At 39.1% G+C, this 25,829-nt stretch overlaps 1 protein-coding gene across 1 annotated transcript; it reads left to right on the top strand.

Moving 5' to 3' along the window:
- The first annotated feature begins 3,061 nt into the window (after window positions 1-3,061).
- On the top strand, window positions 3,062-25,402 carry cog3 (component of oligomeric golgi complex 3). The gene is made up of 23 exons (XM_023950803.1): window positions 3,062-3,272; window positions 3,558-3,704; window positions 3,846-3,907; window positions 4,960-5,125; window positions 5,373-5,447; window positions 5,743-5,835; window positions 6,382-6,507; window positions 6,808-6,888; window positions 6,984-7,027; window positions 7,135-7,261; window positions 12,002-12,093; window positions 12,331-12,470; window positions 15,564-15,724; window positions 20,698-20,806; window positions 20,906-21,024; window positions 21,134-21,223; window positions 22,219-22,339; window positions 22,623-22,711; window positions 22,849-22,983; window positions 23,328-23,403; window positions 23,534-23,661; window positions 24,323-24,421; window positions 24,553-25,402. The coding sequence occupies exons 1-23, from the start codon at window positions 3,105-3,107 to the stop codon at window positions 24,580-24,582; spliced, it is 2,478 nt and encodes an 825-aa protein (XP_023806571.1). The 5' UTR covers window positions 3,062-3,104; the 3' UTR covers window positions 24,583-25,402.
- The last annotated feature ends 427 nt before the right edge of the window (window positions 25,403-25,829 follow it).

The raw sequence follows: 25,829 nt of genomic DNA, 5'->3' as shown, positions 1-25,829 counted from the left end.
CAGCATGACTGGACATAAACATTGCAATTGACGTATGTTAGATGATGCTTCAGGTGTAAATGCAAGATACAAGGCTGATTCGTAGAATGAAAAGACTTGGAAATGTGATTTCAAGTATGACAAAATTTCCCCAGTGCTCCACCTACTGGATTTCGTTGTGTGGAAGCGTGTGTGTGTTTGTATGTGTATATTTGTGTGTGTTATAAATAAATAAGTAAGTACATGACGTAACTTTCCCAACCAAGATGTAAACATGCCATACTGGTCTGTCTGTCTTGATGTGTTCGCTTTGTGATATTATTTTTGATAATGACATCATAGGCTTAAGAAGGAATTCAGCTTGTGGCGAATAGAGACACTCAGAAAGGATTAATAAAACAATATTATACATTCAATCCCAAAAATGTTTAGGACAATGTAGACTTTTAATTAAGAACTTTGAAATTATTTTATAAAGAATAAATATTAACAAGAGACACATATTCCTGGTGCAAGGTTTTGAAGTGCAAACAAGCTACAAACTTTTTACGTCTTTTATATAACATTTTCTTGATAGAATATCCTTTGTACTTGCTGTCATTCAGTTCTCCTAATTATAAAGGTATTAGGATGTGCTGCAAGCTTCTCTTCTGTCTTGTTCCATATCTTGTGAAATTTACAAGCATTAATTAACCAACAAATAGTGTTTTTATAAAAATAATATAAAAATAAATAATATTTTTTCCATCCAATTCATTCTGTACAGTACTTTGTAACTATGCTCTTTGTCTATTTACTGTAATACTGTAGGCCACAGCTTTTACTTAATTTGCTCAATTGTTTAATTTGAAAATGTAAGACATGGCAGTCTTAAAATTAGCTTTTAACGGCTCTACATCAAACCACCAAACTAGCATCTTAATGAACTCAAGTTACCGTAGGTTAAGTTCAAGTTATATTTAAGTCCAAACTTAAAACTTTATCATAAAGTTCTTGCAAAGTTTGTTTATCTGGTGTATTTTATTAAAAAGCTGTACGGAAACTGTCTCGTTTCTTCTTATTCTTCTTTTGAGTATTTTTAATTTGTTTTACACATTGTGTTACTAGGATGGTTACTACTGCGTTACTGGGTTAACTTCTCTGAACACTGACGTCCCTCTGTCAATGAAAAGAGCTCTGCTTTGCTGCCATTGGTCCATATTCATTATGTGGAGAGAAAAATACAAGACGCGATTACGGAGGTGGAAAACTGGTCTTATGACTGGGGATTCAAATTTTCAGTAACTAAAACAAAATGCATGGTTTTTACTAGGAAACGTGGAACTGTTTTGAACTTAAGGTTATATGGAGAAGCAATTGAGCAAGTACATAGTTTTAGGTACCTGGGTGTTATATTGGATACAAAATTGAAATGGAGAGAGAACATTGATAGTATAGTAGGGAGATGTAAGAAAGTCATAAATATAATGAGATGCTTGAAAGGTACTGGGTGGGGAGCTAGTGCACAGGCTTTAAAACAAATATATATTACAATGATTAGGTCAGTCACAGAGTATGGAATTATTGTTTACAATACAGCGTGCAAAACATTATTACATAAAATAGAAGTCATCCAAAATCAGGCTTTGAAAATATGCACTGGGGCTATGAGGTCAACTCCTGCTGTGTCATTACAAGTTGAAATGGGGGAGCTACCATTGAAACTAAGAATTAAACAGCTGATGCTTAACTATTGGGTGAAAATACAGGGTTGTGTAGATGTAGAGAACATGGTTAGGAGGGCTATTGATCCTTGTTGGGAAAGTGATAATGGGACAAATGAAAGTGCTGCTTGGAAATTAGCTAGGTTAGCGAAAAAAGCAAATATTCATGGCAAAACCCTAGTTAAGACGTTTTTGTACCCGACCACTCCTTTCTGGATTTTTCCAACTGCGCAAGTGGATTTGTATCTCCATAGAACAATGGAGGATAGAAAAGGGAAGGGAAACTGGGATGAGTTAACAGCAGACAGATTAGACACAGCCCACGCTTCATTTATACCCATATATACAGATGGATCTAAAGACCCAGCAACAATGCGAACTGGTTTTTCTTTCTGTATCCCTACATTGGACAAATCTGTTGGAGTTAAGACGTCAAAGGATCTTTCAGTTTTTACAGTTGAAATGTTGGCAATATCATATAGTTTACACTGGCTAGAACAGAACAGAATTGGGGATGGTATAATTTGTTCAGATTCATTGTCAGCTTTGATGTCTCTGAAGTCATACAATTCTGAGAGCAGATCAGATATTTTATATGAAATTTATGAGAGTTTGATCAGGTTGGCAAACTTGAAAATAAACATCAGATTCATGTGGGTACCAGCACATAGGGGGGTGGAGGGAAATGAAATGGCTGACTTCCTGGCAAAAAGGGCATTGAAACGGGGAATAGAGATGGAAATTCCATTAGATAGGACAGAATTTAGGGCAATTGTTAGGAGGCGTATTATGGAAGAATGGCAGACACAATGGGAAAGGGAGAGGAAAGGAAGACATCTATTTAGTATTCAGGACAGAGTAGGGAGAGGTATGAATGTCAGAGTAAACACCAGAGATAGCTGCATAATATCACGGTTGAGGATGGGACACACTGGTTTAAATAATACATTGCATTTGATAGGGAAACATCCAACTGGTTTGTGTGAGTGCGGGAGAGGGGAAGAGTCGGTGGAGCATGTGCTATGTCAGTGTGAACTGTATAGGGAGGAAAGACGACAACTGGAAAGTAGGGTACGGATGATAGAGGGTGAGCAAATGACTTTAAGGAAGCTTTTGGGAGGGGAGGAGAATTTCAATGGTGCGATTATAGGTTTTTTGAAAAGAACTAGGTTATTGAGGAGAATTTAGTTTATTATTATTATTATTATTTTTTTTTTAAGTTACATTTGGTTAGGTAATCCCCACTCTGACCCACACTCCAACACAGTAGGTGGCGGTAATGCACCTTCACGTTAGTGCCTCCCGCCAATAAAATCACAAGAAGAAGAAGAAGCCATTGGTCCATCCTGTTCGCCTAGCCCCGCCCCTACTACCGGAACAGGAAGAACCTGCTTCTGCTGACGTTGAGGCTGTGAAGTGACGATGGCGTCCACAGATCAGTCTCTTCTGGATCTAACAGACAAGGAGACCCGAGAGAAACTCTCCTTATGGGACCGTCGCACGGACCCCACCGCCCCCCTAACGGAGAAGCAAATGGACTCTGTTCTGGAGATCCGAACCGCCGCGGAAACTCTTTCTGTCCCTTCAGAGGTGAGATGGGACTCTAATACTAGCCTCGTTAGCCTAGCTAACATGCTAACTTACTTTGCAAAGGCAAAGGAGAAACAGTTTGAGTAGATTTAGACATTCTATGAGCAGCAATTATTTTGTTTTATTCTGATAACAAATATTAAACATAATATTTATAAAATTTCAGCTATCGACAGCATGAATCGCTTGAGTTTGTGCTCTTCTCTCTGAAGTTCTTAGCTTCAGGTGAAGGGTTGCTGTTAGTGTTTGCAGAACCAAACAAGCTGCTGTTGTGTTACTTTGCAGCTGCCCATCGAGGACCTGTGCAGCCTGTCGTCTCGGTCCTTACAGTCCCCGTTCACAGCCCCCGTCCCCGGGTCAACAGAGGACGTTCTCCTCAAAGGATTTCAGATGCTGGAAATGGAAAATGACAGGATAGAAACAGCTCAGCAGGTTTTTTATTTATTTTTTTTAATTTTTTTTTTTTTTTTTTGGTCATTACAGCCATTTTAACACTTATTACAGCAAAGCACATGCAGGTGTGGATTTTATGTTGGAAGATTTTTTCACATTTTATTTCCACTCTTCTTGCAGTTTTTTGCCTGGTTTGCCAAGTTGCAGGCCAACATGGACCAGGATGAGAGCGCAAAATACAAGTGCGTTTCCCACTGTTGATGTCATATTGTGTCTGTCCACAAGTGTTGTTTCTAGCAGTACAGTTAAATGGAGTTAAATATTTGTCAAAGACATATGTAAAGAGTACAAATTCTTAACTAGGAAACAGTGGATTGTATATTTACTAAAAAAAAAAAGAAGAAAAAAAGTAATATGGCCAAGTAATCAAAAATGATGCTAATGCTTTACTACATTTTCAAGCCAAAATGTAAAGTTATTAACCTAAATATAAATAATTAAACCTAATTAAAGACCCACTCTGATCATGTTTTGATCTGTTGTCAAAGTGTTCCCAGTGGTCTATCAGCCCAAATGAAAGACCTGTGATGTTTTCAAGACCATTGTTTCTGCAGAGCGGCAGTAGTTCAGTAGACATCTTAGATTCTGCTATTATCAGACACGGCTGTGTTTTTTCACATCCCTTATAAGTTTCTTCGTCAGAGTCCTCATCAGGTGGTAGTGATGTGACGTATATAAAAACAGTTGATTGGGACTGAGGCGGAGTCACCTGTCAAACTTTGACAGGCGGCTCCGCCCCTTGATGTCCGTTTGGTGCAGGAGGATGTTGCTCCAGGTGTGAGAAAGCAGGCAGGCCCCCCTCATCCCGGTTCATGGAAGTGTGGGCTCACTTTCGCTCTGCTTACGGGCGCTCCCGCTAGCTTAAACCCCCACAACCCCAACCTAACATTACCAGTGCAAAAGAAGAAAGGCGAGCAATACTGGAGCTATCTAGTCAAGCAGTTTAGTGCATGATGCCAGCTGTCATTTTTTTTGTTTGCTTCTGATTCAGAGCAATTTCTACAAAGAAATACTCAGAAATGCAATTTTAAGGTCAGTTTTTTTTTTTTTTTTTGTCTATGCCCTCCGTCATCTAAAAAATGCCACAATAACATGTTAAAATAATGTTTTTCATCATTAATTGCACATTTCCTGCAAAAGTAAAAGGCAAATTTTTGTTATAATAAACTATTATTGTTTTAGGGAACCCTCATATCCAATATACAAAGTCAACGCATGTCTCCGCTTCCTCTAGGAAAACCAGAGACGAACTAAACTGCTACCAGGAACACTGTGATGCTATTTTGAAGGATGTCAACGAAGCTCTTGAATACTTGGACTCCCTTCAGAAACAGTACTTGTTTGTGTCCAATAAGACCGGTGCCTTACATGAAGCCTGTGAGCAGCTCCTGAAAGAACAGGTGGGACAGAAACGGCATGCTTACTAAAATATTAAAGAGACTCCTTTAACAATACAGTATGAACATTAAAAGCACAACTACTCCTCAACATTTGTGGAAAACCTTAACACTACTAACTATATTTATGAAAAGTTATAAATATATATATATATATACATATACATATATTTTTAAGTGTTTTTTGCTAATAAAAGCTAGTACTTCTTAAGATATACATGTTTATATGTAGATGCTTTCTCTTTTACAGTCAGAGCTTGTTGAGCTGGCAGAGAATATTCAGCAGAAACTGTCATATTTTAATGAGCTAGAAAACATAAACACGGTAAGCTGGGCTTTTTCCTTTGCTTTCAAAAATGCACTGTTACTTATTTGCTTTTATTTAAGCTTTAGACACCGCTCAAAACGATCAAGCTTGTAGAAATGCAATATAGACAAAAATGTGGATTGAAGTTTAAGTTGTATGATAACCGATGCAAACAAATAACAAAACGTGATCCAGCCTTTATAGCTTTAATTAATCTGGGAATTCAGCAAAAATGCGTTGAATTAAAAATACAATTGTTGACTTGATGTTTGATATGGCTGTAAATATGATCTTTTCTTTGCTACACTTACAGAAACTGAATTCACCAACTCTATCTGTAAATAGTGAAGGTTTTATACCAATGTTGTCCAAATTAGATGACTGCATTGAATATGTTTCCTCTCATGTAAGTAACCTGCATTTTCCATATTTTTTACTAGTATAGTACTTAAGAATTGGCAGAAAACATTTAAGTTGATTATATTTAAGTAAAATGATTTCAGATATACTATTTTCTGCATCTTGAATAAATCATAGGGCTTATTTTGTTACTCATAAAAACACAAATTAGTTTAACTTTTAGTTGACAATGAAATGAACAATAGTTTGTTATTCCAGCGATGATTATTTTGAGGGAGAATTTGTAAATTTAAACGATCCAAGTATAAAAGTAAATGACAAAATATGAATGATCTTTATTCTTTATCGTTATTTAAGATCTGGAACACAGAATTCAAAATTAAATGTTTGTTTTGTCATAAGAATTTTTTTTTATTCCTGTTTAATCGATTAAATTAGTTTAATAATTCATGAACTTTTCTAGCCAAATAATTCAAGAAAAAGGAAATTAATTTTATACATGTTTTTGTGTGTTTTATTCACGATTAGAATGATGGTAACTTTATTTTGTTTTGTTTGAAATGACTAATACTTGTTTTTCTATTTATTACAGCCCAGTTTTAAGGATTATCCAGTTTATTTGGCCAAGTTTAAACAATGTTTGTCTAAAGCTATGCACTTAATGAAGGTCTACATTGTAAACACTATGCAGTCTCTTACAAGCCAGTTAACAAAAAGGGTAAGAAGGGTTTTAACTGTGTTTGTGTGGTTTCCCTTACTTTACTGTAACAAAATATGTATTTCACCACAGGCTTTTGTCAGCATGTTTTTGTTTTCTTATTTTATAAATCTTTTGACACTAGATTATATGACTATCAAAAGTGTTTTGCTACTTCTTGTTTAAATATAAATACATCTGCAGTTGCTTTTCCACATTGTATCTTCTTGTACATCCTCGTATTGCCTTTAGGTTTGTTGAAATATTTTTCCATTAAATAAACCTACGGTAGTTGAACAACAGTGTTTTTTGTCCCTCCAGGATCCAATGGGCTTAACTAATGCTGACAATGCCTTTACACTTTACTATGTTAAGTTTCGAGCTGCTGCTCCTAAAGTTAGAGTGAGTAACATTTGTTTGGAACATTAACATGTATGTTGCAAATGTTTCTTAGATTTTATACCATTTTTTTTTCTCTTTATATTCCTTTCTCCCAGTCACTCATTGAACAGGTCGAGCAGCGATCAGAGAAGATTACTGAGTAAGTATCATCATTTTCCTTTAGAACAAAACCACAGGAATCCCATCCATGCCATAAACATTTTTCCGAGCTTTTAATCTGAATTTGTTCTCTCATGATCTGAGCAGATATAGTCAGCTTCTAGATGAAATCCATCAGTGCTATCTCACCCAGAGAGAGCAGCTACTCAGTCCCTGCATCACATCCACCATTACAGACTTGACCAACCAAAACAGCAAAGACCACTGTGCACTGGTAAGCCTTTTTAAATGGTTTTGAATAGACGCATGATCCTTCTATGGTCTTTTAAACAATATTTTAGAAACATACAAAGCTTTGGGCTCAATAAAGAAAAGCATATATACAGTGGGGCAGAACAGTATTTATTTAGCCACCAATTGTGTAAGTTCTCCCACTTAAAAAGATGAGAGGCCTGTAATTTTCATCATAGGAATACCTCAACTATGAGAGAAAAAATGAGAAAAAGATATCCAGAAAATCACATTATCTGATTTTTACATAACTTGTTTGTAAATTATTGTGGAAAATAAGTATTTGGTCAATAACTCAATACTTTCTTATATATCCTTTGTTGGTGATGACCACAATCAAATGTTTTCTGTAAGTCTTCACAAGGTTTTCACAAACTGTTGCTGGTATTTTGGCCCATTCCTACATGCAGATCTCCTCTAGAGCATTGATGTTTTGGGGCTGTCGCTGGACAACACAGACTTTCAACTTCCTCCAAAGATTTTCTATTGTGTTGAGATCTGGAGACTGGCTAGGCCACTCCAGGATCTTACGAAGTCACTCCTTTGTTACCCGGGGCAGTGTGTTTGGGAAAGTTGTCATGCTGAAAGACCCAGTCACGTTTCATCTTCAATGCCCTTGATGATGGAGTAAGATTTTCATTCAAAATCTGAAGATACATGGCCCCATTCATACTTTCCTTTACACGGATGAGTTGTCCTGGTCACTTTGCTGAAAAACAGGAACTAAGCAAGATGTTTCCACCCCCATGTAGAGTGCTGCATTGGGATTGGGTCCTGCCGGGTCCCGCGGGACCCAACGCGAATCTCGCGGGAGTGGGCGGTTTGAATTTTGCTCCAGGCGGGATTGGGCGGCTGAAAAAAATTCAGCGGGATACGGGAGGTTGCCTTGCGACATGATGGAGAAGACGTAGAAAAGAACCTCACACGAACCGGTACCGGTCCGTGGGTCATTTGGTACCGGGCCGCACAGGAAAAAATCAAATGACTTATATTACTTCCGTTTTATTTATTTTGGAATCTGAAAATGTTTTATTTTGAAAAATTGCCAGATTCTCTGTGACATCCGTCTATGTTACTCTTGATGCAGGTCAATTCGCTCGTCTCGGTCACGTGATAGGATATCGCTAAAATAAAACTCAGGAGCTAGCAAAATAAATAAAAAACAAACGTCTTTGGAAAGTTTCTTTGCCAAGTGGAAAAGGCCCAGCCAGGAGACAGAAGAGGAGCCTTTGACTTCCAAAAAAAGAAAGCTACATTTAATAGACAGTATCAGTAGTCCTACTTAAACTACCGATTTATTCCAACGGGAGATTCCCTCGAACCATTCAACATTGTGGGCAGTTGGATTTTCCATGCTCTTATTTTGAAGGCATGTTTAAATGTTATTATAGCGACCAGAGAGCGTTGCGGGCAGAGAGGACGTTGCTCATGTCATAATTCATGTTTATTGTTATGTTTAGAAAATACCACAGTTTTCATGCAAGTCATATAATTTTGTTGTACTGTAGTGTTGGTCACGTGCACGTTTGGTCTGCTGTCGGAGTTCCACAGGCTGCAGGGGTTACTGTCGGAGCTGGTAGCACTGGGAATTAAATCAATCCCCTTTGCCTGCTTTGGTCAAATTAGGGTTGGGCACGGGTGTTTGTTTTTGGCTACGTGTCCTTTCATCTGGCAGTTATGTTGTTTCACCCTTAGTTATTTCTTCCTGTTGTGTTTACTTCCTTTTAGCACCATGAGTGTGGGAAGGGGAGAGGATGATGACACCTGTGCGATGTACAATGTTTAGCGTGTCAAAATGAAAGTGCAGAGTACGTCTTACCACGTGTCTCTGCCTCTGTTGTAGGGCTCTACCCCCATGCTTTACAGTAGGTATGGTGTTCTTTGGATGCAACTCAGAATTCTTTCTCCTCCAAACACGACGAGTTCTTATCAAAAGGTTCTATTATGGTTTCATCTTCACACCAAGTTGCTTACCTATTGCAAATTTGTTCTTTCCAGGCTGGTGCAGGTCAACAATTTTGTTTTTAGTGCCAAAGTGGAGTTTGGAGAGTGACTGTTTGAGGTTGTGGACAGGTGTCTTTTAAATACAGTGTTCCTCCGGGTATTCACATTTCATTATTTGCGGTTTCACGCATTCGCTGATTTATTTTCAGTCATGTGACTCTTCCGGTTCAGCACAAAACCTAAGCTCAAAACGCTTGTATGAGACTTTTGCTTCCGAATGAGGTGCTGCGGGGGGAGGAAGGGAGCAGTGACGAAGAGCACACCAGCCCTTTGGCTTCTTTGCCGGCTGTTAAGAAATATTTCAGCTATTTCAACCAGTTCCTCAATAACTATAACTGAAGTTTGTATCCCTAAATGGAGAAATGGCATCAACTGACTCAGAAGCGGCCGGAAAATATCCCGCAACGGTGAGGAAGATAATCACGAAGAAATAAATATCATCTGGAGCAGATGTTTAATATTGATGAAACGGGCCTCTTCTGGAAGAAGATGCCCTCTCGCACTTAACTGAAGAAGGAGGAAGCACGGGCTCCTGGATTTAAGGCACAGAGCGACAGAGAGAGAGTCCTAATGTGCGTTATAAAGTATGCTACGGTAAAGTTAATGGCTCTGGAAAAAAACAAAAACTACCAGTATGTTGAGCAATATCCTAATTTTCTTTAATAAATGATTTTAAAGGGGTTTTTTGATAGGCGTACTTTGGTCGAGGGGTCGGGGTTTGGTTCTCCATATTTGGGTATTCGGCATATTTGCAGGTGTCTCTGGTCGCTAACCCCTGTGAATATGGGGAGAATACTGTAGATGACCAGTCCAAACATGGGCCATTAATACAGGTAATGAGTGGAAGACAGAGGATCCTCTTACAGAAGATGTTAAAGGTCTGTGTAAGCCAGAAATCTTGCTAGCCCAAATACTTATTTTCCACCATAATTTGCAACTAAATTCCTTAAAAATCAGGCTGTCTCATTTTCTGGATTTTTCCCCCCCTTATTTTTTCTTTCACATTTGAGTAACCTATGATGAAAATTACAGGCCTCTCTCATCTTTTTAAATGGGAATAATTGGAAAATTGGTGGCTGACTAAATGCTTTTTTGCCCCACTGTAGATTGAGTTAAAATATGTTAATTATTTTTTTACATTTAAGGGTTTTAAAGAGTGGTAGTTTTTATACCCTTGGTTTTTACTGAATGTTATTGACTTTTTCTTGTTTAAATGTTCTTCTGATTCAATGAGGATCTCTAGTGTTTCAAAGGCTTGCTTTTTGTTTTTAACATTTCTTAAGTCATTTGTTCCAACATATCCTAATCATTTCTAAATAACAACATTTACAAATAGAATCATGTTAAAATCAAATCACTTTAAGGGAAAGCAGTTTTTTCCTACAGCTGTCTCTTTATAGAACCCTTACATTCTCCTAACTAGGGCTTCACAATGTGAGGAAAACTCGAGATTTGCAGTATCAATGATCAATATTTTGCGATGAAGATATAACTTTTGATACATGAAAAAGTAAAACAAATAAAAACATAACTTCCATTTCACTGCAACAGTTTAATTTAAATAAAAGTCAACATACCATAATTATGCCCCAAATGACACTTGTCTACAATGGAGGCGAACATCTAACATAAAAGGGCTCTTTCCGATTGGTCAACAACATGAAGGGGTCCATCTGATTGGTCAAATGCATAAATTGATTTATTTGATTCGTTAAATACTTCAGGCTGCCATAAGATTGTTTAAGCACATTTAAGGTAACCATTTATTGCAATTTTCGCTGTCTTCTGGGATATGCGTATTGCACAGTTTGATATCACGATAACAATAAATTTGGGATTTATTGAGCAGATCTACTCTTTACCATTGTTTTATACTATAGACTCATTAGTGCACATATCCATTGTGCCTATAAGTATTGTAAACTAATGATTAAACACACACATCTGTTAACACCCGATCATAGGGACCTGTTCCTAAAAAGAAATACTATAGAAATATCTTTTGTAAACTTCTGATTTTATATATAAATATATTAGATGTACATGATGCATGTATCCAAATACAATTATTACCCAACATATTGCCTATAGGTGACCTCCGATCTCTTACCTATATTCTGCTCTGTCTGTTTATGGCATTTCTTTTTTGGTTCCTTATGTTTGCACACGTCCAGAGATTTGTAAACTTATATTGTCATTTTTTCCCCCTCATAATTTTGTGACGATAAAGACGAGAATAATTAACAAAATAGTAAGTTTTATATATCCCATTTCAAAGAGAGTAGTCACAAAATGCTTTACAAAAGGAAAAAGCATAAAATATAGCACACTTAAAATTACATACAAATATCAAAAAATAAAAATACATAAACATATTAATAAAAAAAACATGTACGCAAATAATTTCTTTTATTTTTTTTTAACTAATTAAATACATGCAATTGTTACTATTTGATACATAAATAGATGTGGGTACATTGGGACTATTACACATATTATTTTATGTATGTGTTCCCCCCACTGATTTTCAGTGCGGGTTTGTTTGCTGTTCTGATTTTGTTTTGTTTTTTTTCAACTATTTTTCTCTTCCTTCAGTATTTTTTCCCTTTTTTTTTTAAAGTAAAGCATGTGTGTGAGTTTTATCATTTGCAAAATGCTATAAACAGTTCATAAAATGTCAAGCCTTTGATCATAATGTGAGGATTGTGTCTTTGTTCAGGTCCGTAGTGGCTGTGCCTTTATGGTCCATGTGTGCCAGGATGAACACCAGCTGTACAACGACTTTTTCTCTAAGCCAACATCCAAACTCGAGTAAGCAGCACTCAACAGACGGAAAACGTGTTTACTTAACACAAAGAGGCCATTGTCTGGAACCACACAGACAAATTATTCCTGTTTGCATAAGGCAGAAGCATTCTGAGAGTACCATGACTTGTGTAAAGAGTTTAATTCTCAAGATATGTATTACCTTGTTACCGGTACTTAGACTTGCTTTTGAATTTTAACCATCTTTAAGTTTTGAGCTTTTCCTACTTATTTTTTTGACAGTGAGCTGTTAGAAAAGCTGTGTCTATCTCTGTATGACGTCCTGCGGCCACTCATAATCCACATCGTCCACTTGGAAACCCTGTCAGAGCTCTGCGGCATCCTTAAGAACGAGATGCTTGAAGACCATGTTCGTAACAATGGTAGGTTGGAGCTTGTCCTACTCTTGCAGTTTGAGTATTTTTTTATCAAAATAAATACAAACTGTATTAGAAGCATGTGCAGCTGTTCTGATACTGGGCTATTTTAAGTTACTTTGAAGACTCACTCCAATAGAAATTGTGCTTTTGGTCTTTTTAACTTATTATACTGGCCTTTTTTTGATGATCGAGGACACATGTGAAGAAAATGAAGTCAAAAATTTTTTTTCTAAATGAATCGTGAATCAGGAGTAGACGAAAAAATGCCGTTTGAAAAAAGAGGGTATTTGTGATTTAGAAATGATGCTGGCTGGGCCACACTAGGCAGCTCCCCAGGTGCTGTAAGCTAGTGGGACAGCATGGGAACAGAGAGCCTTCAGCAACAGTGAAGGGAAGTGGACTAAGATATTTCCACACCAGCAGTTCCCCCTGCAACTCGGAGGCAAATTTCTAATGAACTCTGCAGAAACTGTCCTAGAAAATAACAGTTTTTCTTTTTTTTATTTTGTCTAAAAACGGTATAATCATAATTAAATAATTAACATACAGCTTGGGACAAAACACAACAGCAACAAACTATTATTTGTCCTTAATGTTCTGCTTCTGGTGAACCTACCTGTAATCTAATCTGTTAAACATGGTAGACACGATTAAGAACGTGCATGATAAAAACTTCCTTTGGGTCTCTTCTTGTGTACTTAAATTGTTCTGCAGGAACAAAGAGGTTTGTGGGAAATAAGGTGGCTACTAAATCCTGAAGTTAAACATCTGTAGAACTGGAACTAAAGCTAACAGTGCATTAAAAGACCAGAAATGTTGTCTTGAGAGTGAAGAAGTTGTAAACAGATTACAGAGGTGGCTCATTCAAAGAAAAGAACAGGCGGTGCCTATCTGAGGAAAAGAAATAAATTGTAATGCTAGATCTTTACTTAAATGTCGCCACATCTGAGGTGGTTGCACAGCCATTAGTGCTACAGGATGGATAACTTTTTTTATATTTAAACAAATGCTAATGACAAACGTGAAATGTCAAAGCTCATGATTGGCTGGATGTTTCCTCGAAGAAGCAGCTTGTGTTCTCAGCAGTGGAACACTCTGCTGCAGGGAGTTTGTTTTGGGTGCTGTCTGCATCCCCTTTGTCTATCAACATATCCAGTATGATAATATAGAACTTATGTTTGGTCAGTTTTACTCTTGAAATTGTAGAACTTGGTCTGATTTGCATCATTAAGCAATCTCTAAAAAATAGAAATGTTTTATTTCAGTTCAGCACATTTGATTGTGCTTAAGAGTTTTATGTACGGTAGTTTCTTTTGGAACAAGACAACATGATTATTAAAACATTTATTTATTAAGAAAGGGACATTAAAAAGTAAACATGCCAGCTTTTACCTATAGGCTCATTTCCATCTGCAGTCCTCAGGCAGGTTGATGTAATTGAAGACATAAAACAAAGTTTAGGAGGAAAAAACTGCACTTAAGTATATAAGACAACATAAAAATGGAAAGACAGTATAAGGCATTTTTAAATTAATTTCTGTTTATCTTTAGAAAGTTCTAATTCCTGGTCATATGTGATTACATATACAACATGGTCATTGAGATTGTTATAGACATATTTTATGCCTCTTAAATGGCCTTTATCATAACTTTTTTGAGCTTTGAAGTGTATTATAATGTAAAGTGTTAAAGTAAAATATGTCCAACACAAGAGGCCCTCAGCTCTCATCTGCCTGCCTAGCTGTTGGACAGGACAAGTTAAAAAAATAAAATAAAAATAAATAAATAAATAAATAATGTAAAGTGTATTATAACCCCAAAGCGGTATTTTGATTCAAGCATTTCTGAGTATTCCTCTAAAAACCTTCTCTCTGAGTACCACCCGCTCCTAATCCATAAGAACTAGTGGGTTCTCACATTATTATTGTGATGTAAGTAAGTGAGGAACCACCCCCTCCAGGAAGAGTCTGTGCTGCCAGCACCGCCCCCAGGCTAACACAAACACCCACTTTCTCTGTGGAGCTGGTGGGGATCGGCAAAACACTTTCCTTTAATATGAACAACATGCACATCCATCTTTGCAAAAGTTCAGATGTTGTTTGTTTTTCGTGGGGGCGAATTGCAGACACGCTGCCGAGGCCGGCTATAGGCTGACGTCATGAAATGGGCAGTAACCACAAGGAGAGAAAGGCGAGGCCTCAGAGATCGAGTCGTCTCACTTCCGTTTAGAAAAATTAACTCCTAATTTAACTTTAGTGAGCCAAAGGTAATCATATATATAGATATAGTTACTCTGAAAGGCTTAAGAAAAGCATGATATAGGCTCTTTAACCCTTGTGCTATCTTAGATGACCCCACCCTTACATTGACGTGTTCTCCCTACCATGACAAAGGTGGATAAAGGTGGAAAGATTTCATGTAATCCAGTGAAGATCACAAATCATTGAAGAAAAAAGGTTCAGAGCACTGTCTAGTGGGTCCAGATGACCCAACTCCCAACGTTAAAGTACCTAGGATAGCACAAGGAAGGGTTAAATGAGAAAATTAAATAAAACTTGTACTAAATGGCAAGGTAATTGAATTTTGTTTGGTTAAAAAGGCTTTAGAAAAGTATTGATTAGAAAATGCTTGCTCCTAGTCATAAAATAATAATCAAACACATTTTAAAAAACTATTTATAAATTCTTAGTCACTACAATAGAAAAAAGTTTAACATTGATTTTTAACAACAAAAACAAAAACAGGTCCAACGAATGTACTAGGAACCCAAAAGACAACATAAAAAAATGAATCAGCGGTGGAGTAGCTAATCGCTCAGGGTGTATTGTGCCTTTACCCAACAGTGGCTGGGATAGGCTCCAGCAACCCCCTGACTCCAAAAGGGTTTCAACTGGGTTCAGAAAACTCATGGATATGTGTTAACCTCTTTCTGAGTTAGAAGGCATTATCTTTTAAAAAGATAATGACAATGTTTTTTGGAAAGGGGGGTGTGTGTCTATGTCTGCATCTGGATGAAATGATTCCGCCATTGAAGTGATTTTCTGTTAAGTTCATTGATTGTGGTGTGAACTGTGCCCCGTTTGCTTTCATGTGTAGCTTCCCAGCTGGGCGCCTTTGATACTATGGTGAAACAGATGCTGGAGGATGTTCAGGAGAGGCTGGTCTACCGGACTCACATTTACATACAGACTGACATCATAGGTTACAACCCAGCTCCAGGGGATCTCGCTTATCCTGAAAAACTGGAAATGATGGAGGTAAGAGTTCTGTGTTCAGAAAAGTGACAAGACTAAATTTGGGGCTTTTTGTTTACATAATGGGTAGAACAACAAATATTGTTTAATCTTTGCTATTGTTGCTGGAAATGATTTCATTTTTGACACTTCAAAATACATGTCAGTGTTCTAAAGACCTTAAATACATGTTGAGTCATTTAAATTAAAAAAGAAAAATGGGACCCAATGCCTTCCTGCTTGACGCTCAGCATTAAGGGGTTGCATTGGAGGGGTTAAGCCACAATATGCCTGACTAGTTTGTCTGTGTCTACAGCTCACTGCTTCCCCAGGGGATGGGTCAAATGCAGAGAACAAATTTCACACACACAACTGTATGACAACTTAAGGGACTTTAACTTTAAAGTGAGACTTGCACTTATATGAAACACGTTTTTTAGTAGTTAAAGGCTTAAACGATCCACATAAATCAGCTGATTCTGTCTGGTTTTAGTAAGGAATTGCATATCAGTGCAAAGTCGATATGAACATTTCCTCCACGTCTGAATCAGCTGATTCACGGTGATCGTGCAAATGATCAAAGATCTACAGCAGTGGTCTCCAACCTTGTTTCAGGCCACAGAACAATTTCATGTTGGACAGTATTCTCTTAACTTTTGAGGGTAAAGTTTATCCCCATCTTCTGTAAAAATATCTGCTTTAAACTTTAACAGATTTTGTGTAGGAACCATTAAAATATGATATAGATTATTCCTTAATCCATAACTGTCGAAGTGGAAACTAGAAAAACGGACGCCAACTTCAGCCTCATCCAACTTTTAAGGTGAGACAGTTAAATACAAAAAGAAAACAACACTAAAACCTTTTTTTTATACAATAAGAAGCGTGAATCCATTGTTTGAGCATCTTAATTAGCAGCATTCTCATAACATTAGACAGCCTGTTGCTGAATATTATGCATAATTATGTTGTGGGAAAAACTGTTGGAATAAATCTATAATTGCAGTGACAATACCTGCTTTTTTTCCTATTAAATGCAGCTTTCTGAAGGCTCATCTTCTGTTTCCTCAACAACTTTTCTGCCAAAAGAAACTGACTTTTCTAGCTTGGGGGGGGTTCAATTTAGCTGTCGGCGCAGCCGCTTTAGGTGACTGGTGGATGTTTTTTGGACACGGGACCGAGCGACTTGTCAGAAATGAGTCGGATGTGTTGAGGAGAATCCAGTCGTTTTTCAAAATAAAACTTCCTTCAGAATCAAATGATAAACAAAAGAAAAAAAATGTAGGTCAAGTTTTTGTTTTTTTTTTTTTCTCTGCGGCTCGCTACCGACTATCCTACTTACCGATACTGGTCTGCTGCCAGGAGGTTGGGGACCACTGATGTCAAAGATGTCAAAGAGCATCTCTGGTGCTAAAGGGTTAAGAGATATCTTTAACTGTTATTAAAACATTTTGTTTCATACCGTTTTCGGAATTCCCAAAAGTTTTAATGACCTTCATGTAGGGCTGCACGATATGAGGAAAACTCGCGATATGCGATATTGGTAATTAATATTGCGATAACGATATAAATTGCGGTTTATAAACAAATAGCAAAAAAACCCAAAAACATCATTTCCATTTCACCATGCGAATCATCCACAACACTTTAGACATACCGGATCGGTCGAGGCCCGGGTTAACAACGACCGCCACCGATGCTGTTAACCTACAGGGTGTCGGTGGAAATTTGACTACTGTTGGTCGAAGAAAGAGGGGAGGCAGAAGGGTCCGTGGCCAGAGAGAGAAGGGAAAAGGCAGGAACATAGGTTTGAGAATAGGGACTCTTAACGTTGGCACAATGACAGGGAAAGGCAGAGAGCTGGCAGACATGATGGAGAGAAGGAAGGTAGATGTACTGTGTGTGCAGGAGACAAGGTGGAAGGGCAGCAAGGCACGTAGTATTGGAGGAGGATACAAACTGTTCTATCATGGTGTTGATAGGAAGAGAAATGGGGTAGGTGTGATTCTGAAGGGGGAGTTTGTAAACAGTGTTCTAGAGGTGAAAAGAGTCTCAGACAGGATGATGAGCTTAAAGTTAGAAATTGAAGGGGTGATGGTGAATGTAGTCAGTGGGTATGCGCCACAGGTTGGCTGTGAGTTAGAAGTGAAGGAGAGATTCTGGAGTGAGTTGGATGAGGTCATAGAGAGTTTCCCCAGAGGAGAGAGAGTTGTTATTGGAGCAGACTTTAATGGGCATGTTGGTGAGGGCAATAGAGGTGATGAGGAGGTGATGGGCAGGTTTGGTGTGAAGGAAAGGAATCTGGAGGGACAGATGGTGGTGGACTTTGCGAAGAGGATGGAAATGGCTGTAGTCAACACTTACTTCCAGAAGAGAGAGGAACATAGAGTGACATACAGAAGTGGAGGTAGGAGTACCCAGGTGGACTACATCCTATGTAGACGAGGTCATTTGAGAGAGGTTATTGACTGCAAAGTGGTGGTAGGAGAGAGTGTAGCCAGACAGCACCGCATGGTGGTGTGTAAGATGACTCTGGAGGCCAGGAAGAAGAAGAGAGGGAAAACAGAAAAGAAGACCAAGTGGTGGAAGCTACAGAATGAAGAAACTTGTGAGGAATTTAGGCAGAAGTTGAGACAGGTCCTGGGTGGTCAGGATGAGCTTCCAGATGACTGGGAAACTACAGCAGAGATTATCAGGGAAACAGGTAGGAAGGTGCTAGGTGTGTCATCTGGAAAGAGGAAAGACGGTAAAGACACTTGGTGGTGGAATGAGGAAGTACAGGACTGCGTCCAGAGGAAGAGGTTGGCTAAAAGGAAGTGGGATGTAGAAAGGACTGAGGAAGGTAGACAGGAGTACAAGGAAGCGCAGCGTAGAGTGAAGAGAGAGGTGGCAAAGGCCAAACAGAAGGCTTACGATGAGCTATATGACAGGTTAGACACAAAGGAAGGAGAGAAGGACTTGTACAGGCTAGCCAGACAGAGAGACAGAGATGGGAAGGACGTGCAACAGATAAGGGTGATTAAGGACAGAGATGGAAAGGTGCTAACAACCCAGGAGAGTGTACAGAAAAGATGGAAGGAGTATTTTGAGGAGCTGATGAACGTGGAAAATGACAGGGAAAGAAGGGAGGAAGATGTGGTTGTTGTGGAGCAGGAAGTAGCAGAGATTGGAAAGGATGAGGTTAGGAAGGCTCTGAAAAGGATGAAGAGCGGAAAGGCCGTTGGTCCTGATGACGTACCTGTGGAGGTATGGAAGTGCCTAAGAGAGACAGCAGTGGAATTTCTAACAAGGTTGTTCAATAGGATTTTAGAGAGTGAGAAGATGCCTGAGGAATGGAGGAGAAGCGTTCTGGTTCCGATCTTTAAGAACAAGGGTGACACGCAGAACTGCAGCAACTATAGAGGAATAAAGTTGATGAGCCACACAATGAAGCTGTGGGAAAGAGTAGTGGAAGCCAGGCTTAGGAAGAAGGTGGAGATCTGTGAGCAGCAGTATGGTTTCATGCCCCGTAAGAGCACCACTGATGCCATTTTTGCTTTGAGAATGTTGATGGAAAAGTACAGAGAAGGTCAGAAGGAGCTGCATTGTGTGTTCGTAGATTTAGAGAAGGCGTATGACAGGGTGCCGAGGGAGGAGCTGTGGTACTGTATGAGGTCGTCTGGAGTGGCAGAGAAGTATGTCAGAGTAGTTCAGGACATGTATGAGAGAAGTATGACGGTGGTGAGATGTGCTGTAGGTCAGACAGAGGAGTTCAAGGTGGAGGTGGGACTACACCAAGGATCAGCTTTGAGTCCTTTTTTGTTTGCTATGCTGATGGACAGGCTGACAGACGAGGTAAGACAGGAATCTCCCTGGACAATGATGTTTGCGGATGACATTGTAATTTGCAGTGAGAGTAGAGAGCAGGTGGAGGAACAGCTAGAGAGGTGGAGGTTTGCTCTGGAAAGAAGAGGCATGAAGGTCAGTCGTAGTAAGACAGAATACATGTGTCTGAACGAGAGGGATCAAGGTAGAAGCGTTAGGTTACAGGGGGCTGAGGTGAAGAAGGTGCAGGAGTTTAAGTACTTGGGGTCAACAGTTCAGTGTGATGGGGATTGTGGAAAAGAGGTGAAGAGGCGAGTGCAGGCAGGTTGGAGCGGTTGGAGGAAAGTGTCAGGAGTGTTGTGTGACAGAAGAGTGCCAGCAAGACTCAAAGGAAAGGTGTACAAGACAGTGGTGAGACCAGCTCTGCTCTATGGGTTAGAGACGGTAGCAGTGAGACAGAGACAAGAGGCTGAGATGGAGGTAGCGGAGATGAAGATGTTGAGGTTCTCCTTAGGAGTGACCAGGTTAGACAGGATAAGGAACGAGTACATCAGAGGGACGGCTCATGTTGCCTGTGTTAGCGACAAAGTCAGAGAAGCCAGACTGAGATGGTTTGGACATGTTCAGAGGAGGGATAGTGGATATATTGGTAGAAGGATGTTGGAGATGGAGCTGCCTGGCAGGAGGGCAAGAGGACGGCCAAAGAGGAGATACATGGATGTCTTAACAGAGGACATGAAGTTGGCTAATGTTAGGGTAGAAGATGTCCATGATAGAGTGAGGTGGAAAAGGATGATTCGCTGTGGCGACCCCTGATGGGAAAAGCCGAAAGAGAAAGAGTTTAAAAATTACACTCCAAATGACCTTTGTCGACGTAGGAGGCAAACATCAATATTGAACAAATGCATAAAGGGATTTATTTCATTTGTTCAATAGTTCAAGCTGCCATGAGATTGTTTTAGCACATTTAAGGTAATCATTTATTGCGATTTTTGCCGTCTTTTGCGGTATGCATATTGCACAGCTTGATGTCGCGATAACGATAAATTTGCGGTATATTGTGCAGGCCTACCTTCATGTATTAATTCTGCTTTGGTCCCATGTGCAGATTTTTAAATTAGATTTCCATTTTCCTCCCTCTGTTTTTGAACAGATGTAGCAGTAATACATGTTTTCCTTTTTGTACATACTAGAAAATCTCTCAGAGTTTGAAGGAAGAACAGATGAAGCAGATGTCACAGGAGTCCTCGTTTTCTGATGTGCAGCTAGAAGATGGCGGCGTGAGAAGAAACAACAGTGCTGGTACGCTTCTCCCGATGCTGATTATGTGTGTTTGATAGCATTGAGGTGAGAATAATTCGTTTTGTTGTTGCTTTCTTCTCCTTCGTTAACTGAATCCAGGCAGTTTAGAAGTGTCTCGCCTTCAAACGTCCATTTCTCCTGCGGATCTGCACGGCATGTGGTATCCCACTGTCAGGAGAACGTTGGTCTGTTTGTCCAAACTCTACAGATGCATAGATGTGAGCTCCAATTTTTAGAAAAAAAATGTTAAAACTTCAGTAAAATCTGTGATTTAATAGCAGCTTGCTGCATCTTTTATTCACGTTTTTCTTTATTTTTTTCTTCCAGAGAGCAGTGTTTCAGGGGTTATCTCAAGAAGCCTTATCTGCCTGCATTCAGTCTCTGCTTAAAGCCTCTGAAATCATCATCAAAAGCAAGGTCGGCATGAAGAAGTGCATTGTGAACTTTTGTATTTCTGATTGTTATGACAGAAACACTCTGACAATGTTTCTTTATCAGTAAAATTAGCATATTTCACATCAAAACATTTGTTTTTAGGAAAAAAGAGGCAACATTTAGTTCATAGCTTTCAAAGACTTTTCATTTTCTCAGAGGATTCAGAGAATTTTCAGTCTTTGTGAACAACCTGGTTACTACTCTGAAGTTACAACAAGTGCTGCTCATTAAGGAGCTGCAAGCGGAAAAGACAAAGTGGTTTTTTTTTGTAGCTTTGCATCAGTTTGATGAAGAAATTATGGAGAAACGGTTAGGAAGGACACGTTACGGGAGGCCTAATTACAGGTTTGCTCGGCGAGCAGATGAGAGGACTTTGATTGTATTTTTCACTGAAACTGGCACAAAAATCCTCTTTGTGGAGATCCTGCCAAAAGAAATCTATTTCCTTTGTCCATAAAATTAAATATCAGAAACCTGATGGTTAAAAAAAAATTAGGTTTGAATAAAAAATATATACATATTAGAGCTTTTAGACCGTGTTAAATAGAGGTACGTTTCTAGAAAATGCGCCCTGTCGCTCAGCAGGGAGCAGAAACAGGCATATTGTGTTTTCAGAATTTCCTGTTTTTTTATTTATGAAACCAGATGAGTATAAAGAAGATGGCTTCTGCAGCAGGATAATTACCCTCCACATGGGGTTTTTATCGACTTCACTCACTCCATATTTGCTATTAATATCTAGTGCTAAGTGACTCTAAATTTAAACGGCATAACTCACAGGAGATATGTTCCCTTTTGTTTGTTCCCCCTCTTTTTTATGTGTTTTTGGTCAAGCAGTACCATTATGTTTGTTTTTTATTTATTTATTTTTTAGGTTCAATCAGCACTTTAGGCTGTCTTTTTTTTTACCTTGGGGTATCCGGCAGATGCCCTTTTGTGTTGGCAGTGGTTCTAACTGCACTTTCCTCTCACTGCAGACACAGGTAGATGGGCAACTTTTCCTGATCAAGCACCTGCTGATAATGCGTGAACAGATTGCCCCATTTCACACCGATTTTGCCATCAAGGAAATCTCACTGGACCTGAAAAAAACACGAGGTAAGATAATTAAAGGCTGGGGGAACATTGGTTTTCAGCTTGACAAAGCCAGTCATTACATTTTCATGCTCATTAAGCAACTTGTGCCTATCACATGCACCGGTGGCAACAATTAATGTGGAAATTGTAATCCGACACCATAATGTACATTAACCGTTGGCTCACAGGGCAGACAAAGTCGCTCCATCAGCCTCTTCTTGGTTAATAACGTGTTGCAGTCTGAAGCACTAGAGGGCACTCTCATTCTGCTCCAACCCAGATTTAATCTCTGCTTTGTGTTCAGATGCTGCCTTCAAAATCCTGAACCCGAAGGCTGTTCCCAAATTCTTTCGCCTTAACAGTCACAATGCCATACTTGAATTCCTGTTGGAGGTACAGTGTATATAATTTATATTTCTTCCCTGTGGTTCTCCAAAGATGCTGTTCGTTTTCTGAACTTTTGATTTCCCCCCTGCTCAAGGGAAGCAGCACTTGATCGCGCTAAAGTCTTTTTCTGTGCGGTTCCTCAGGGAACACCAGAGATAAAAGAGCACTACATTGATTCAAAGAAGGATGTGGACCGGCACCTGAAGTTCAGCTGTGAACAGTTTATCCAGCAGCAGACTCAGATCTTTGTGGGGAACCTTGAAGAGTTTCTCACCAAGGTAACTGCTAGAGCGAAGGCAGACTCAGCCTCAGGCGGAGACGGCTCGTCCTGACCTTCGAATGTTATTTATTGCAAAGCTTTATTTAAAAGGGATCTGTTATCACTGTTAACTGAAGGGCTCTGTAGTTATATGGCAAGGTAGGACAAATGGATGCGTTTCATTCAGGACATGTCATTCAGCTGCAGGTTTATTGTGATAATTCATGCTTTTCATTTTTTTTTTTTGTTTACAAACTAATTTTGCTTTACTATTTGTGTAAACACTTGTATGTTTAGTGTCATTCAATTTGCTATCACCGCATCACAGAATCTTCTGGGTCTATTTGTTCTGTTTTGTTGCAGGTTGCAGCTCTTAAGAAGATGGCAACGGAAGGCGGACCCACTTACAATCTTTCCCAGCAACCCTGGGCTCAGCCTGGTAAGATGTGTGTCAGGGAAAGCCACGAGGGTCAGAAATCAATTCCTCCAAACCTCTGCAGCAAGCGCCAGAGGGCAGAGTTAGTGTTTTTTCAGGCGGCTGCTTCATTTTTCTTCTCCTCTCTTTTCAGCAAAGATCAACGACATAGTGATGGCCACCTACCGGGTGATGAAGAGCAAGCTGCCAAGCACTTTACAGAGCTTGTCCTTGTACTTGGCCAATAGAGACACAGAGTTCATCCTTTTCAAGCCTGTCAGGGTGGGTGGCGTGAAAGATGGGGTATAACACGTACTGCGTGACTCAGCTTCTTTTTCAGTCATCGTGAAAGCAAAAATAAATCCTCAAATCCCTTTACAGAAAAGTGTATTTGCATACTGCACTCGTATCGTTTTCTTTGTCCTTGTCAATTTTCCTTTGTGCGTTTTGCTGGAAAGCTGAACTGAGTGTTTCGTCTATTGTTGTAGATACTGATGTTATAGCTCATTGCAGTGAGCACTCTCCTGCCATGTAAACAAACCTCTTAAAATGTCTGAACTCATCCATGACACTCTGTTAATCCATTCACTAAGTGAGGTTAAATACAAAGCTAAAAGGCCATCCACTACACTTCGAACATGTAAATGGCATTCTTTTTTTTTTTCCCCCTACAAGTCTACTTTGTTGAGTATTTTTTAAATGTACCATTGAGGTTGTGCCCTCAGCCATAACTTGTCGGCATAAACTCTAAAATAGAGAAATCAGTGTGCTCCATGTGTACTGTTCCACGAGGTGCCAGGTGAGGCTGAACGAGACAAAAAGCAAAAATTCAGTGGTTGACATGGAAACAAGGTAGTCAGGGGACAGAGGCCAGATGGAAATGTGGTTTAATTTCCTTCCAGCACTCGGTAATAGGATGACTTTTTCTTTTTTTTTTAAACAGAATAACATCCAGCAGGTGTTTCAAAGGCTGCATGCTTTGCTACAGGAGGAATACAGTGGAGAAGACCTTCAAATCATTGCTTGTCCATCTATGGAGCAGGTACATTACTGTGGGATTAACAAGCTTTAAGGCATCTCTTAAATAATAAAGAAACTTCTTCAGCACATTCAGAGAGATTGATTAGTTCAAGCAGAGCAAACATTCAACGTTTTTTCTTGGCTCTTTTTCAGATTAACCTGCTGCTTTCTGTCAATAAGTAATGTTTGGTGAAGAGATGCTGGTGAACACCGGCGGGATTGCTGCATGAGGCTGCAGCTCCAGCCTTGACCTGAAACTGAGGCTGAGTAGGCGAGATGACCAGAGGAACTGCATCTGTGCTGCTTTCTACACCAAAGCCCCCCCCAAAAAACAATGGAATCCTGGTGAAGATGTATAACAGTCACTTGAGAGTTGGACCTTGGGTTACTGAACCAATCATTTTGTTTAACTGAAATTAAAAATGGTTTTGGAGGTTGGGGATGGTTACATGTGGTAGAAATCCTTACAAGGTGTATTTTCTCACCTTATTTTCATGTGTCTCAACACCAGAATGTTTGAAATAAAAGTTGTTGCACTCCTCATGAAGGTGGGATGAGGAATGGAGAAGCTATAAAGCTTACGGTCGACAGCTGACGTTCTAATTCCTCAAGACTTATTCCTAATTTGGAAGAACAGGATGGAAAACGGCAGAAAAACATTTTAGCGCTTTGTTTTAACAGTCTCCGTAACACACTAAATTGATGCTGGTGGCCTGTGTTACAGGTGACTGTCTGAAATCTTTCCATTCAACCTATCTGAGTGTTTTGTTTTACTATTGCAAAAATAAGATACTATTACATTTTATACTTAAGTCTTTCTTTCTCTTTTTTTTTTTAAATTGATTAAAAAAACAAAAGTAATGGACCAGAAATGTAAATAATCTGACAAGTGTATAGTTCTCACAAAATAACAAAAGAAACAGGACATTATCAGTATAACCTATGCTTTGGTGTTGTAAAGATATTTTATTTATGGATGTTCTAATTAAAAAGGTTAATAATGTTCCTTGTCCTTATTTCTGAAAAGCACTTAGTGGTTTAAATTCAGGGCACACTGCTGTTCCAGTTGCTTCACACAAATGACAGACTTCGGGTTGAAGGACATCGTCGGCTTTAGTGGCTCTTCTTGGCACCAGGTTGCTGTTTCACTGGCAGCTGCCATCTTTCCATCTGTGAAATGAGCTTTGGCCTTCCATGGGATGATGCCCTTTTGGTATGTCTTAAGGAACTGGAAGTTCTGAAGGAGGAAATTGATCTCCACTAATTTTTGCAGTTTTTCTTCTATGTTTGGTAAGTTTAGAGTGTATAACAGTAGCACAGATTTGCTCTCAAACACCCCCCTCAAACATGGTTTATGTTAATTATATGAGCATGTGCATATGAGGGATATGCACACGCTCATATAATTAACATAAACCATAAGGACTCAC

Source organism: Oryzias latipes, chromosome 21, assembly GCF_002234675.1.
Source record: "Oryzias latipes chromosome 21, ASM223467v1".
Classification (NCBI taxonomy): Eukaryota; Metazoa; Chordata; class Actinopteri; order Beloniformes; family Adrianichthyidae; genus Oryzias; species Oryzias latipes.
This window is presented reverse-complemented; position numbering and strand designations above follow the sequence as displayed.

Excerpts from the sequence above, each read along its gene's own strand:
- cog3 (XM_023950803.1), top strand. The coding sequence starts at position 3,105 with ATGGCGTCCACAGATCAGTCTCTTCTGGATCTAACAGACAAGGAGACC. Across the intron at positions 3,908-4,959 it reads GATGAGAGCGCAAAATACAA|GAAAACCAGAGACGAACTAA; the intron begins GTGCGTTTCCCA and ends CGCTTCCTCTAG. Across the intron at positions 5,448-5,742 it reads AGCTAGAAAACATAAACACG|AAACTGAATTCACCAACTCT; the intron begins GTAAGCTGGGCT and ends CTACACTTACAG.